The sequence below is a fragment of the Cydia pomonella genome, chromosome 1 (genome assembly GCF_033807575.1).
Source record: "Cydia pomonella isolate Wapato2018A chromosome 1, ilCydPomo1, whole genome shotgun sequence".
Taxonomy (NCBI): Eukaryota; Metazoa; Arthropoda; class Insecta; order Lepidoptera; family Tortricidae; genus Cydia; species Cydia pomonella.
This window is the reverse complement of record NC_084703.1, coordinates 6,456,296-6,471,495: the sequence shown is the minus strand read 5'-3', so window position 1 is coordinate 6,471,495 and position 15,200 is coordinate 6,456,296. Positions and strand designations below refer to the sequence as shown.

General features: G+C 37.4%; 2 protein-coding genes across 2 annotated transcripts in view; one reads left to right on the top strand and one right to left on the bottom strand.

Moving 5' to 3' along the window:
- LOC133522896 (uncharacterized) lies at positions 1–1,592 on the top strand. The gene has a single exon (XM_061858406.1). It carries the CDS (start codon positions 111–113, stop codon positions 1,197–1,199), a length of 1,089 nt encoding a protein of 362 aa, XP_061714390.1. The 5' UTR covers positions 1–110; the 3' UTR covers positions 1,200–1,592.
- Positions 1,593–3,521: 1,929 nt separating this feature from the next.
- The window catches only part of LOC133522806 (nuclear pore complex protein Nup153-like), a 28,126-nt gene continuing 16,447 nt past the window's right edge, over positions 3,522–15,200 (bottom strand). Inside the window, exon 7 of the mRNA XM_061858299.1 lies at positions 3,522–15,156. Within this exon, the coding sequence (XP_061714283.1) occupies positions 15,004–15,156 (153 nt within the window). The 3' untranslated portion in view covers positions 3,522–15,003. The remainder of the gene's footprint in view (positions 15,157–15,200) is intronic.

Here is a 15,200-nt window from a genome sequence, read left to right as displayed (position 1 = left end):
CATAAAAAAGTAAAATGTCAAATTTTAGTGTGTGATGTTTGTGTCATTTTCACTTTTAGATAAATATTTATTTTTATTTTGATTACGGATAAAATATACTACATACCAAAATGGTAACAAATAGGAAACAAAAAAGCAATGAGTCGAAGACAAGACCTTTAGGATTTGGGACTTCAGTCCCACGGTTTGGCAAACTGACTCTACATCCCAACCTAGACCCCAGCGGACAGTTCAAGCTGCAAGAGGAGGCCTACGATCCGTGCCGCTACCACCCTATTCCCATCCACGAGATATTCGTCGTAAACAAGAACAGAGCCGAACCCAAAGACCCATGGCGCTTCAAAGCCGAAATGGAAGATTGGTGCAAAAACCTGGGCTATAGAAACCAGAAAATTCTGCAATACCGTCGCTGGATGCAATCCGTGGGTGGGCCGGCATGGTGCCAACCTCAAGACTTGCCCAAATATGAAGCTGCCTGCAAAAACGTAGGCTTTGGCAGAGCCCCGCGCTTTATACCAAAAAAATGCTTCATCCCTCCTCCAGGCATGTACTTCAAAGCCACTCCCTACAAAGCCCCTTACGGCCCTCATTCTACTTTGCCCTCCTTTGAATATGGAGAGCCCTGTCGATTCCCTGATCGAACTCCCAATTGGAGCCTTGCTCCTAATCGTTACACTATCGTCGACAAGGATAGCATCGAACAGAAATCCAAAAAGCTCGTCTCGCTTCGGGGTCCATACGATCTCTCCACAGGGCCGAGGGATGCCAGTACCATAATAAGTCAGTTTAATGGACGCAAATATCCAGCCGCGACGTGGCCAATCGCTTTGCCAGGAAGTTTCGAAAAGTTTAAGAAGACGAGATTAGGTGTGATGAATAAAACAGGGAGAGATAAATCATACAAAGGGCGGAACGCTTTGGTCGATATCGCAATGGCACCGCGGAGACCGAGCGACCCAGGACCATTAGACACGAATGTCGATAAGCCTAAAGTGTTTAAGCAGAACAAGCGTGGATTCAACAGTTCTTACGACCGCCCGCCTGGATATAAGCGTACCATCGTGTGGCCCGGCGTAGGCCGATACCGGGCTCAACCGATTAGCTGTGGTCTCATAGGCCATGGTCACAAACATGTGTTCCTGAGCAAGCAACAACGCACCATTGGCTGTTATTTACCGGAGCCTATGAACACTTTCTAAAAGTAGGCACATTTAGAATCTACATCTACAGGTCTACCAACCTCTACTTACCCGAGTTGTTGGTCCGTGTGTAGTCAGTGTCAAATAGTGACGGAAAAAGTGGCCAAATACATCGTTACCTTTGTTACTATAAAAATAAGGATGTGTTCCAATTCCAATATATTTAGCCACTACCTATTTAATACTACTGTGTATAATAAATAGTGATCCTGAACCGACTAAATCATCCATATACCAGAGGCGAACAGTAGGTACGCCGCCCACAATTATTTAAAGTGTCTAATTTCGCAACCTGGCATTTTAGTAAACAGTCGTAGTACTCTGAGCTCCGAGCACTATTAGATACATTTATGAATACATATTTACATAATTAAATAAATATATCGAATGAAACACATGTCTGATATTTAATGACATTGCTTTGATTATAAATAATATAAAATGAATTTATAGTCTGGAAAACCTAATTTGTCAGTAAATAAGAAGAAAAAACTATACTCAAGGGCCAATTACATCCACAAAAGACAGTATGATTCTCTCTATGTTTGAAATGAGACAGGCCCTGACCGGCTAGCTAAGTTGCGTTCTCGCGTGCGTGTCCATACTTCAAGCTAGATGTACGGAGCCACGCGCCGCGAGAATGCAACTCATTTTAGCACGTCTGGCCAAACCAGGGCCAAACTATTGTGCCTACCTACCTACCAGGCTACCGCTTTCACAATACCGTTTATAAATGCTATCAATTTATTTTATAGTCTTCATCAGCGGTTCTACTATACACAATTATAATTTCCGAAAGCAATTGCATGATTTACAATTAAACACTAAAATATTAACAGCCACAGTCTCACAACAATTGCGAGTATAATTATCAGGGTATGAAACCTACTTTTAAAAATCTTTTGTCGTAGAAGAGTTTCATTCTGTAGGAATGACTGAATTAAAAAAAAAAAAATTTTTTGGGAAAATTTACCTAAACTCATGCAAGATTTTTTCCTTCTCAGAAATGCGTGGTTAAAATCATTCGGGTTCCTCGTGGGTACCATGTTTAAAACACTTACAAAACAATACAAAAATGATATAAACATATTATAACAAACCTAACCTAGTGTGCCGCCAGCACTGGGGCAAGGCTCAAGCTGCCGATGGTCAGGGCTGCAGAGAGAGGAACCGTCGGACTATCGCGCCGTGTCCAAGACTGCCGCCTTCTGCATCTGACCCTTGATTCAACCACCTATTAGTCTCTCAAGGTTGTTGGTAGACTCCGTTCACTGAGACGACTATGAGGACTATCTTTTTTTATTATTATTATGTTTTGTTTAAATATAAAAAGTAATTAATTGTTGCATATAGCGTTGTTGTAACACGGGCATTACATTTAACTCAGCCAAAAAATATCTACATAAATGTTATTTCGAACATATCGTCCGAGTTGGTCCAAGATAGTACTTAGGTACATTTAGTAGCAATTACTAAACAGTAAACAGTAAGTCCTAAGGCAAGTATACACAACACACGCTCGTAAGGGCTTTATTTATCTCTGAAATGGAGTTATTTAGAATACCGGTGTCTACGAAAGTAAACTTACTTATGCTCATGATTGCACCCTTGAAATAATGGAAATAAAAAAACACGGTGTATAACCTTTTTTCTTCCAATGAGCATCATCTGATGTTTCGAATCCAATAGATTTCACGCTCGATTAACTACACATTTAGCATCGCCGGCGCCCTTCCCATTTTAAGTTTTCCTCATTGCCATATACGAGTATGGTCTACTGTCGTGTTTCGTCGACATTCATATGTGGTCACCTCCCAGATTTACTGCCAAGAACACGCATGTGTGTTCAATTTTGTACAAGAAACGGGGCGCTCTGCACCAAAAGTGTTAAGTGTTAACTCGTCCGCATTCCTAAATAGTCCACGGTGCTAACTCGTCACCATTCCTATATCGACCAGTGCTAACTTGTCACCACTCCTATAGTGCTAACTTGTCACCACTCCTATATCGCCTTAGCAGAATACATCCGAATGGTAACAAAACACAATGGATCATATAGGAATATGGACATGATAAGAAATTGACGATATAACAATATGGAAGAGTTAGGAAGACATGGCGTTGTGGACGATTTAAAGTGTCGAAATAGGAATGTGAACGAAGTCGTCCTGAGCCTGCGATGGTGACAACGGTTCTTATAGTAATCCAGGCTTATTTCTCTTTTACTGTTTATTTTCTGTGAGTGTTAGGGAAATTAAAATGAGCCGGACTATTAACAAAAAGGTTATTATAGTAGTAGGAGTTTTATGAAAACAACAGTGATAATTTTGATGGCAGTTTCATTGAGGAACAAATCTAAAGCATTTATAAATCAACGATCGTAATTATCATTTAATTCGTCAACATTAATATCAATTCGCGGAAGTATACAAGTTTAGTTTTGCTCCCCAAGTTTCCATTATTCTTTATTGTAATATTCACTGATAGTTCAGTTAAATACAATAACATGTTTTTACATTACATTACTTAGTGACTCAGAGTAGTGCGCATTTGGAGGCCTTTTGATTATTTTTTTTACTTATTAAAAAAAATACGATAATTACTAAGGTCCAAATGCCACTACAAATCGCGAAATGATTCAACTCAACTAACTATATACAGAAATAATTACTAAACAAGCAAAATATCGTAACAGTCAATGGAGTACATATACTGTGGCCCTAGTGAAAAAGGGTACAAGTCTCTGGCAGCGCAGGTGTAAAGGGGTGTAAGTTCCACGTAACACTTATGCCCTTATACACCTAAACTGCCAGAGACTTGTACCCTTTTTCACTAGGGCCATTTAACAAACTTATTTCAATATAAAGTTTAATTTTTCTTATGAATTACTTTTTAAATATACAAAATATCGATCCCAACGAATCTTACACGAGCCTGTTACAATGTTTTGCCTGACGTTGTTCCATGCTGAAGCTACTTCTAAAACTTAAAGATACCTAAAAATAGGATGCCTATTACAATGGTAGCCTTCCTTAGTCGGACAAGGGGTGTCCTTAGAGCAAAACTACAATAACAGAGATATTTGTTTTCCCTTACTGTTCCCAGGAGCGAGCAGCGCGATTACGCCCAGTTCGCCGGCCATCCACTCACGTACGAGCTGTGCGAGGGCCGCTTCCTGGCTTCCCATGTAGAAATAGGCGGATACTAACGATATCGGGCATTTGGCTACCTCACAGATCCCGTTCGCCACTCATTATCCTTACATTATCTTCGAAACCCGCACAAATTACAATTTTCAACTATAAGTACTTAGTTACATCGCCTGCTACCTCACTTGTGATTCTTCAACATTATTCTGAAAGACCAGCTTTCATACATATAATCGTGAATTCGGAATGATAGCTAAATAGAGTTTGAGCTTTGCTGTCTTCATCGAAGCAGTTATTTGGTGCGGCTTTCGATGAAGAAGAACGTCTCGTGCCTGAATAAAACACAACCTAAGCGGGCGCCCTTCGTAAATTTAAAATAAAATAAGAGACGTTATCAGGAAAATATGTCATACGTGACTCCATTAAATTTGATACCACATTATACTTATGGAAGTTTTCCACTAACAAAATTTACAGACAAACTTAAGAGCTAATTAGTGTTAGAATAGGTAATTTATCTAAGCTCACATTCCGCATGACACCGCGGGTAACGTTATACCTTCATGCAACCAGTACCCCTAGTGTAAATTTGTAGTTTCGATTTCGAAACGTGACGAACGCGTTTGCGTTAAGTCTCATTTTGTATAGGATTTTGAGTTTCCAAAACGTCCCGCTTGGCGCGCTCTTTCTAAATCCAATACAAAATGAGACTAAACGCAAACGCGTACGTCACGTTTCGAAATCGAATTTATTTACACTAGGGGTACTGATGTATTTTTAACAAAAAAAAACCGTCATACGAAAGCTACTCCCCCGTAGTAGATGATAATAAGAACAGATTAGACGCAATAGTAGTATTCATATTTCTACTTCGCGTTTAAGGCTTTTCATAATATATGAGCAAATTTATTGCACAATATCGGAACGGAATTTAATTTCAAGGAGTACAATAAGTTAGTGAGACACATTTTCAAAATTTTCAAATTTATAGTTCTACGAACCGGCAACTTCAGACGATTCCGTCTTGTGTTGAAGAATTACATTTTTCTATTAGGAAGAATAACTTTAAAATGTGGCACTGGCATTTTATCCTATACCCAAATTTCAGGTAAAATTAGACGTAAAACAATAAATTAACGCTTTTAATAAAAAAAAAATATTTAAACACTATAAGTAGTACAATAAGCTTCATAATCGCTTGGCGTCAATGAAGTTGGGCTTTAAAGTACACGTTTCATATCATATCACAACAGAAGACGAATCGTTTGAGTGCAGATATAGTGCAGCCTTAACACAAAACTAATCACATATTGAAATATGGTAATTAGCGGAACGCCATTGCATCTTTCTAGAAAAATATTCCTTTCTTATTTTACTAATATCAATACTCAATTAGCGCTATGAGTTATTTTGATTCTATACAAACGAAATTAGAAGTACAAGTAGGTACATGTTGGACAAGACGACTGTCGCGAATGAAAATAAATTGCACTGGGCTGGATATCTGTAAGATGTGATCATTCATACATTTTACAAAGTTATGGATTAGTTAATTATCCATTTTTGTTGATTTACTTAAATTTTTTAAGGGTTAAAGTGCAAACTTTAGTAGGGTCAGACTAAGCTAAGTTGGCCGCGATTTTGATAGCCCAGCTTATGCAAGAAATGGAGCGCGTTGTGATCTAGCCTAAGCAGGAGGGGTATCCCTACCTGTTTCGTCCGCATAATAAATTTAAAATAAATATCGCTCTTTATACGAAGGTAGCACATGCAGGGTGGTCCATGAGAAAGAGCGTGGATCGCCTATACAGATATCAGCCGGAGTAAGGCAAGGGTGCCTTCTATCACCGCTTTTATTTGTGATTCTCTTGGATGACGTCATGCGTAATGTGGTATCGACACCGAGAGGTATACCATGGGACACGAACGTTTTAGAGGACTTGGACTACGCGGACGACATCGTGTTGATTTTGCCTACTCTTGCTCATCTAGAAGCCAAACTTGAAAGTCTTAAAGAAGAGGCTGATAGAATGGGCCTGCGAATCAACAGACGTAAGACAGTTAGCATGCGAGTCAAATTCAAGTACAACGGATCCGCTGTCGCTGGGGGGTGAGAACCTAGACTCAGTGTCAAAGTTTGTGTACCTGGGGAGCGTACTATCCTGTAAAGGTGGAGCGGATGAAGACATCGACAACAGGATAAAGAAGTAATAATAAATGTGCGATTTCGAAACAGTGGACTGTAAATTTTGGGGGGATTCAATCGAAAATAAATATTACAAGAATGCAATTCTACAAAATAATGCTTTAATTGCCTTGAAATTCAGATTTTAGGCACTAACCTGGGTTTAGAGGGGTCGTCAGCTCCTCTTTCAGGCGGCGAGGGCCCCGGAGACCAGCTCGTGCACTTACCAGACCTCTAAGGTTACCTGCACGCCTGAATATACCGCAACTCCAGCGTCCCTCCGTCCGATCTCAAGGCACAAAACTTAATTTTTCAATAATTTCAAGCACGATTACTCCGATTTACCGAGATAACTAACGAAAGCCAGCAAATAGGCAGCTTTTGGTGCGAAACTTATAGAGAGCGAAAGTGACACACGGTTTCCAAAAAGCGAATGAACGAAATAGTGTTGCCACAACGATAATTTTTGTTTTTTTTTAATCTTAACATTTCCGCCCACCAAAAATACACCCGGTTATTGGTCTGGTGATATTTCTCCTGCAAGTCTTGCTGCAGCATGGCCAGATGGTCCTTGTTCAGATCTGTCGTCTTGAAGTCCACAGACCGGGAGCTGAACACCACTTGCTTGAACTCGCCCTGTGGTCTCATTTGGAGTTCGTCTTGAAGGCTGTTTGGGAGTCATGTGCTCACGCGACGAGTTAAACTTTCCCTCTTCGAATCCATTGTGAAATCTGTCTTGCTTTTTGGCTGCGAAACGTGGAGAGTGACTAAAGGCCAAACTAATAAACTTCAGGTCTTCGTCAACAAGTCCCTCAGGTCGATCCTTCGCGTTTTCTGGCCAAAAACCATTCGAAATGAAGACCTATAGAGTATATGCCGTATATATACAAACACCCTTTGACGAAGAAATTGCGACACGGAAACGTAGATGGAGAGGACATACTATTCGAAGAGGGGAAACGAATAATGCTACCATAGCTTTCGCGTGGAAACCGCCGGACGGAAGCCGTGGCTCCGGGCGTCCCGTACACTCTTGGCAACGGTCCGTCCTAAGAGAGCTACGAGCGGTCGGGTTGAGCTGGAGCGAGGCCAGAAGACGAGCTGAAGATAGGAAGGCGTGGCGCGAGCTTGTGAAAGCTCTTTGCACCTCTGGGGTGCTTTAGGACAACAACAACAACAACAACAGCCTATGCAAGTATTAAGTACACGTCATAATTTCATAGAAGTTTGTCGTTCAAGAGAACACTTGCACTGTCTGGTCTGTCAAAATCGCTGCCAACTATCTTGGTCTGACTCTATAAACATGTTACGGTGGACGTCATATCTATTTTACAGATTCGCCCAATAATACGTTGACAACATTATTGCGTTTTTATATCAAAGCTAAAGAAGAATATTGCCTATTGCCTATTCGCACATGTATCGTACAACGTTTTACATTTTCGACAGTTACGTAATGTGATAATTATCGCACTAGCGCGGTAAAGCGCCATATGTACTATAATATTCTTATAAATTCTTTGTCAATGTATTCCTATACGCCTTGTCAGGAAAAATCTAAAGGAAGATGGGCATTTGAATGAACACTGGCCCTGGAACCAATAAGCATAAGCGATGTACCATCGGAAATTATTATTTTTATATACTCCATTTTTGGTATGGGAGAATAGTCAAACTTCTGTGTAAAAAAATTATGGCAAGATTATATTTTACATTTCATTAATTAAATTATTATTTTTGATTTCTTTATTGTATTTTAGTACACCGGTTATTAGACGTTTTATTATATAAATACGAATAAGAAACCAACCAAATATCGACATATCAAATAAAAAATTACTGCTATTTTTCAAACATCAGATTAGTCAATTATCAGCTGTGCTAAGTCCCTAGTCAACTAAAATATCGTGACACAAAACACAAAAGTAGTGTCGAAAAAAACCTATATACTTATAATAATATATAGTCACGTCTCAACTCACACTACCTTTATGCGGCGATAACTTTTATCATACTAAGATTTGGAACTACCTGCCATAATCAGTTTTACAACCTATCCGGAGGCATATCGCTTGGCCAATTAGCCCATCGGCTGCTATCGGGCGGCAACAATGCCGCGATTTACAGATATATAATTTAGTAAGTTTTTATCAGATAAGTGCAAGTGCATGTTTCTACACACCTACGTCCAATTCTGCAAAAAGATCGGTTATAATTGTGACAACTACATATGAGTATGGGGATGGTGATCATACTCAATTACCTACAACTTTTTCTAATTTCGTTCATTACTACAACTTGTAGTCATCCTCAGATAGTAACTAGGGCTTTCAATATCTGGATCCCGTCTTTTTAGGGCATTTTTAATACCGGTATTTTTAATGCAATTTTTATAAACATACGAAATGTGCAGTATAAACAAGATATATCTAATCGCGTGACGAAGACATATTATGCATCATACACCTGGTGACCGCTATGTATCTACAAATACTTCCAACACCGGAAAAGAGAAGAATACATTTTACTTGTTAAATGTAATTAATCCCATAAAATAAGTTCCAACGTTTTTCTGTTTTATCAAAACATGATTTTATAAATACTCAAGCAAAATCATTGTAGTATAATTTTGTACATTTATTTGCCACGCTCCGTACCGCCTAATAGAATAAACACGTAAGGTGTTATTGCATTAAATGAGTTATGGTTATGACGTTGAATTGAAAATCCGTAGTTGGTACATAAAACCTACGTAACTAACTAGTGACTGTGACTAGCGAAAAACCCGGAAAAATACGGGAAATTTTCCAAAACTCGTTTTTTTTGTCAAGTTTATTTCCAAACAAACAATGCAAATTTTCAGTTACAATACTCTAAAAAAAAACGATTAAAACCGAGAAAAACAAGTTTTTTTTACTTCTGAATTTTTCATATCAATTTAATTGGGAATTTAATCACGTAGGTTAAGGTTGCACGTCTTATATGTTAGTTTCTGGCATTTAATATATTTGACACTGTCATCACTCATCAGTGGCATTGTGTATGACGTATTTAATTTTTCTGAAAAAAAAAAACAGGAAAAAAAATCGAAATTATGTAAAATTTCCGACAAAAACATTTGATTATTTTTCGAAATTTTCTTCCCTAACTATGACTAGCCCGCTAGGTTATTCCCACTAGTTACCATCAAGTAGGACCAGTGGTAACTACTGAGATATTTTTAGTAAAACAAATCAACCAAAAAACTTTTGAGGCAGTTTACTGAAACAGTAATCGACTTCTAATTATTGACTAAGCACTCTACTATGCCTATTGTTTTTATTAGTATTTAACTCTCACAAAATTTTGGTGGTAGCAACTGGGAAAAAACATCCCACCTTTTCCCAGTAGTAATCACTGGTAAAGGTGGGAAAAAAATCCCAGTAGTTACACCACTGGAAACAATTTGGTAGTAACTACTGGGAATAGCCCTAACAAGCAGGTTAAAATTACTGCTGTTATTTAGTGGAAAATAAAATCATTGCAGATGATAGCTATATTATTTGATTGTCCATTGTTCTTTATTTTCTCTTTAAAATCTTTAATCTCTGTCTAATCTTTTAAACATACTCGATTGACGTATCCACACTTTAAATAAAAGTTAATATGTTTAAAAATACCCAACCTGAAGTGCAAAATAAAATTATTGCAGACAGCGACATTATTTGATTGGCCATTGTCCTTTTTTTCTCTTTAAAATCTTAAATCTCATTCTAATCCTTTAAACACACTCGTATCGTATCCACAATTTAAAAAAAGTCCAAATGCTTAAAAATACCCATTATTTACAGACTCTTGGAATATGTTCCAATTCGGATTAAACATATTGAACTTAGTTTGATCAATGACAATATTAGTTTGGTTGTAAAAAGGTCAAATTTATCATAATAAGACAAAAACTTGAAACGTCTTGGTTAATTTATAGCTCTTAGGACTTGCAGTGTGGAGTATGTTCCCATCTCATTGTTCGTTACGTTACTATACAAGCATGTACAGTCACGTCTGAAAATTTAGATACGAAAAATGTGTCAACAATATGTATACACTGCCTTATTATATGGGCATGTATACATATTTTTGGCACTTTTTTCGTATCGATATTTTCAGACGTGACCGTACCAACTTAATTACACTGTATTATAATAAACATCATACCGACAACAACTTGTGTTTCCCTTACAGATCTCCCACATCACATGGCGACCCTGATAAAGTTAAAGTATTAATCGCTTACCCCAAACCAAAAACAGTGATGACCAGAAACGCTTCGTTGCTTTTGCCAATTATTGTTTTTTATTTTTAAGAAACCTTGCTGAAATAATTTCTCCCCTGTATATGATTTTGCATAAAAATGTTATATTATGTTGGAGTACGGATTGCGAAAATTAATTTTAAATATTAAAAGAAAGTATTAGCAAAGAGAATTTCATCAATTTCTTTTGCTATCTTTCGCACACGATTAAAACTTTCAGAACGCCATTTGACTTTGATCCTTATTCTTTCACAGATATGTTTTAAATTCGTTAAATATAAAAAAGTGGCGCCATCTACTCGAGCATTGGCCAAAGGTATGGCGGCATATTTTCGAGCGATGGCGCCGTTATTTAATTTTTTTAATGCATTTATCATTGGCCCACCCTGCCAACTCTTGCCAACTAGTGGCCACACTGGCATTAGGAGAATGACTAATAACATCAAAAAGTATTACTTTTGGTCTTCCATGGACTAGGATATCAAAGACTTTGTTTGTACAAAAATACTCATTACACACAAGGCAACCAATGGTAATTACCTCAACGGCTGAATTAGCTTTCGAAAAAATATACCTCGACATTGTAGGTCCAATAAATAAAGATAATGATAACTTTACGTACAAATTGACTCTTCAGTGTGACCTTACCAAATATTGCATGCCCATTACGGTCCAAAGACGCCATCACGCTCGCGAAGGCGTTAAATTAAAAGAAAACGATATATAAGCATTTTTAGGAATATTTGTTGACAGAAATTTAAATTGGAATTACCAAATAAATAATGTGTGTTATAAAATTAATAGGTTTGTATATGTCCTTCGTAGATTAAGAAAAACGACAGATCACAACACATTTATGGCTGCCTACTATGGATATGTTGAATCTGTATTAAGATATGGCTTGATTATTTGGGGAAATGGTGGTGACAGAGCATTTGTTGTCCAAAAAAAATGTATTCGTGCTATGTTTGGAATTAACCCTATAGGATCATGTAAACCTTTGTTTTTTAAATTGGGAATACTACCTCTTCCATGTTTATATATTGAAGTGTCTAAATTTGTAAGAAAGCACAGATCACTTTTTAAAACTGCTAGGGATTTATTATATTATCCAAGGAACACAAGAGCTTGTAACCGGCTGGCGGTTGACAAACAACAAAGAACAAGTCGATTTAGGAAGAATTGTACCGTGATGTGTGTAAACATATAAAATACCACAACAGCTCAAAGAAGTGCCGGATTGACAATTGATCAAAAAAATACGAGAGTGGCTATAGAGCATAATTTTATAAATTAAATGATTTTTTTTTAATTAAATTAATTCATGCATATTCTAATGTAATGTAAGACATGTATAATCTAGTTAAGTTTCAATTCAGTATTTTTTACATACATATGTAAATAATTGTGAATATTTTGCATGCTATTATTATGGCTAATTAAGGAGTGTACATGAGAATATTGTCATAACACCTGTAAACCAACCCCTTTAATTGGAAAATAAACTGATTGATTTGTGCTAAGGTATGGTATTCCCCGAAAGGTAAATTTGTAAGAAAGCACAGATCACTTTTTAAAACTGCTAGGCATTTATTATATTATCCACGGAACACAAGAGATTGTAACCGGCTTGTGGTTGACAAACAACAAAGAACAAGTCGATTTAGGAAGAATTGTACCGTGATGTGTATACATATAAAATACCACAACAGCTAAAAGAAGTGCCTGATTGTCAATTGATTTAAAAAAATACGAGTGGCTTATAGAGCATAGATTATATAAATTAAATTATTTTATAAATTCAATTATTTCATGCATATTATAATGTAATGTAAGACATGTATAATTAAGTTAAACTTTTTAGTTAAGTTTCAATTCAGTATTTTTTACATACATATGTAAATAATTGTGAATATTTTGCATGCTATAGATTATGGCTAATTAAGGAGTGTACTTGAGTATATTGTCATAACACCTGTAAACCAACCCCTTTAATTGCAAAATAAACTGATTGATTTGTGCTAAGGTATGGTATTCCCCGAAAGGTAGCGACGGTCCGCGGCAGCGGGTTCATTGCGAGCACCACGACGGAAGTATGTAAATTGTTGCAAATTAATCACATAACAACCACCGCCTACCTCGAGAGCATCGGAGCGCTTGAAAATCCACACTAAACTATGGGAGCGTATCTTAGAATACATACCGAAAATCATACATCCTCATAGACCACGTGGTTACCATACTAGTGCTTTGCGTACAATTGCAGTGTACACTCTGAAATTAAGTACCCACCGCACGAGCTGGTATTTAGTCAGCTGTGTAACATAGTCCACACTACAAAGGCTCGACGCAAAAAGGTTGGGAAACCCTGTTCTACAGCCCTTAAACTGACAACGCTGCTAACGCCGCCATTTTAAATAAAGTATGCGAGGCAAGATGGCCGCACTACAGACGCTTTATCGGTTGAAACGTCAACCACATACTGACAGCTATACAATATATTTTCTATGTGCAAACTATAACTTATCGTATCGACAGTTACAATGTACTCGGAGTGGCTGAAACCTTATACAACCGGTGTACTAGAAGGCATTGCAGTTAACATATTCTATACATCTGTATTATTTTATTCATACGCATTGATACGAAATTTGCTTTTACAATTCGAAGCAACATGTTAGATCGTATTTCTAGTTTCAACAAGAATCCGGTAAATTGAGATTACAATTTTACAGTGTTCAATCCAAGTCACGCACGTAGTTATAGAGTCTGTCAAATCTAACTAGCCCATTTTTTACATTCCAAGTTAATAATTGAGGAACATACAACATGCATGTTTTCTAATCATCTATTAACATTACCATGGCCCCAAATCAGAATAGTTATTTACAGTACATATGGTGCTACTTTACCGCACTAGTGCGAAAATTAGCATATTACGTTATTGTCGAACATTTAAAGGGCCACGAGGACGTTTTAAATCGACACGAGTTGCGAATTACCTATTTGCACGTGTATCGTACAACGTTTTACAGTACAATATGTCTCTTTAAAGTTTCGACATATGCACAGAAAGTGCAGTAGCACCATATGTACTGTAAAATATATAAAAAAAAGTTTTATTTTTCTGCAGGTTGATTCAACAGACATGATCAGGAGTAAAAAAAGTTTTATTTTTCTACAGGTTGATTCAATAGACATGATCAGGAGTAAAATTTTGCTGTTCGTGAATCTGTATAATGAAACACTGAGCAAATATAAACTAGGCCTTTAAATAATCTAATGATTTCAGGTGATTTGACAAACTTTACACATATTATTCGCATAATCATTCTGTTACAGTAATACACGTATCACAGGACATGTACACGGCAATTAATACACAATTTAATACGCTCGATGATAACATTTCAGTAAAAAACAATATATTGAACAAAGTGGCTAACGCAAACGAAGATCAATAGCAGCATATCTAAAACAATACGGGCAAACCGCTCAAAAGCTCGAATTCAACATCGTCTTTTGTGCAGTTTTGTTACTAAAGAAAACCTTCGTCTAAGTGAAATACCTAACACATAATTAAACTAAATAGCGGTAAAGTAAATGACGTCAGTGCCCGGTCATCTCTGGCTTATCCAGTTTGGTCAAATCGGGAACTGACATCATTGTTCCGACGAGTAATTTAGTACAAATCTAAACGGGAATAGTTTTCAAGATGCAAGATTATACATTATTTTCTAACAACTTTAAAATTCAATCTTTCCCGTTCTGTTAAGTTGTAATTTTTAGCAACGAAGCCAAACAGTGCCGGCACCGGTCATTAGAGTTGGTAAGAACTCGAGTCTTTTGAGTCTAAATTTGTAGAAATCGACTCAATTTTAAGACACTTAAAAGACTCAAATAATTGTATTATCGTCAAGTCCTTATTCGGTCTATTTAGTGATTTAAAAGAAACTCGAGTTTTAATAGGCTTGTTCATTAATATTACAGTTTATTTAAATAAACGATAAAGAAAATCGTCGTAATGGAATCTAAACCACAATTGTAAACAACAATTGAAATTTTTTGTCTCTATAAATTTAAAATAACTCAAAGTGACTAAAACGAGTCTAATGAGGACTCGACGTTTTGCCAAACACTACCGGTCACTCAATTAGCCAGGTCCAATGTACCGGGGGTTCATCGCTGCGAGCTGCGGCGCACGGCACGGCGCACGCGGCGCACGCCGGCGCTGGGTGCGCTGCCCATGCTGAACTGGACCTGCGCCGTCTGCCCGCCGGCGCCGCCGAAGTTGTACACGCCCGTCTGCGGCGGCTGAGCCTGCTGCTGAGGCTGTGGAAACGACGCTCTGCTTAGGCTGTGATCTAGTACATGTT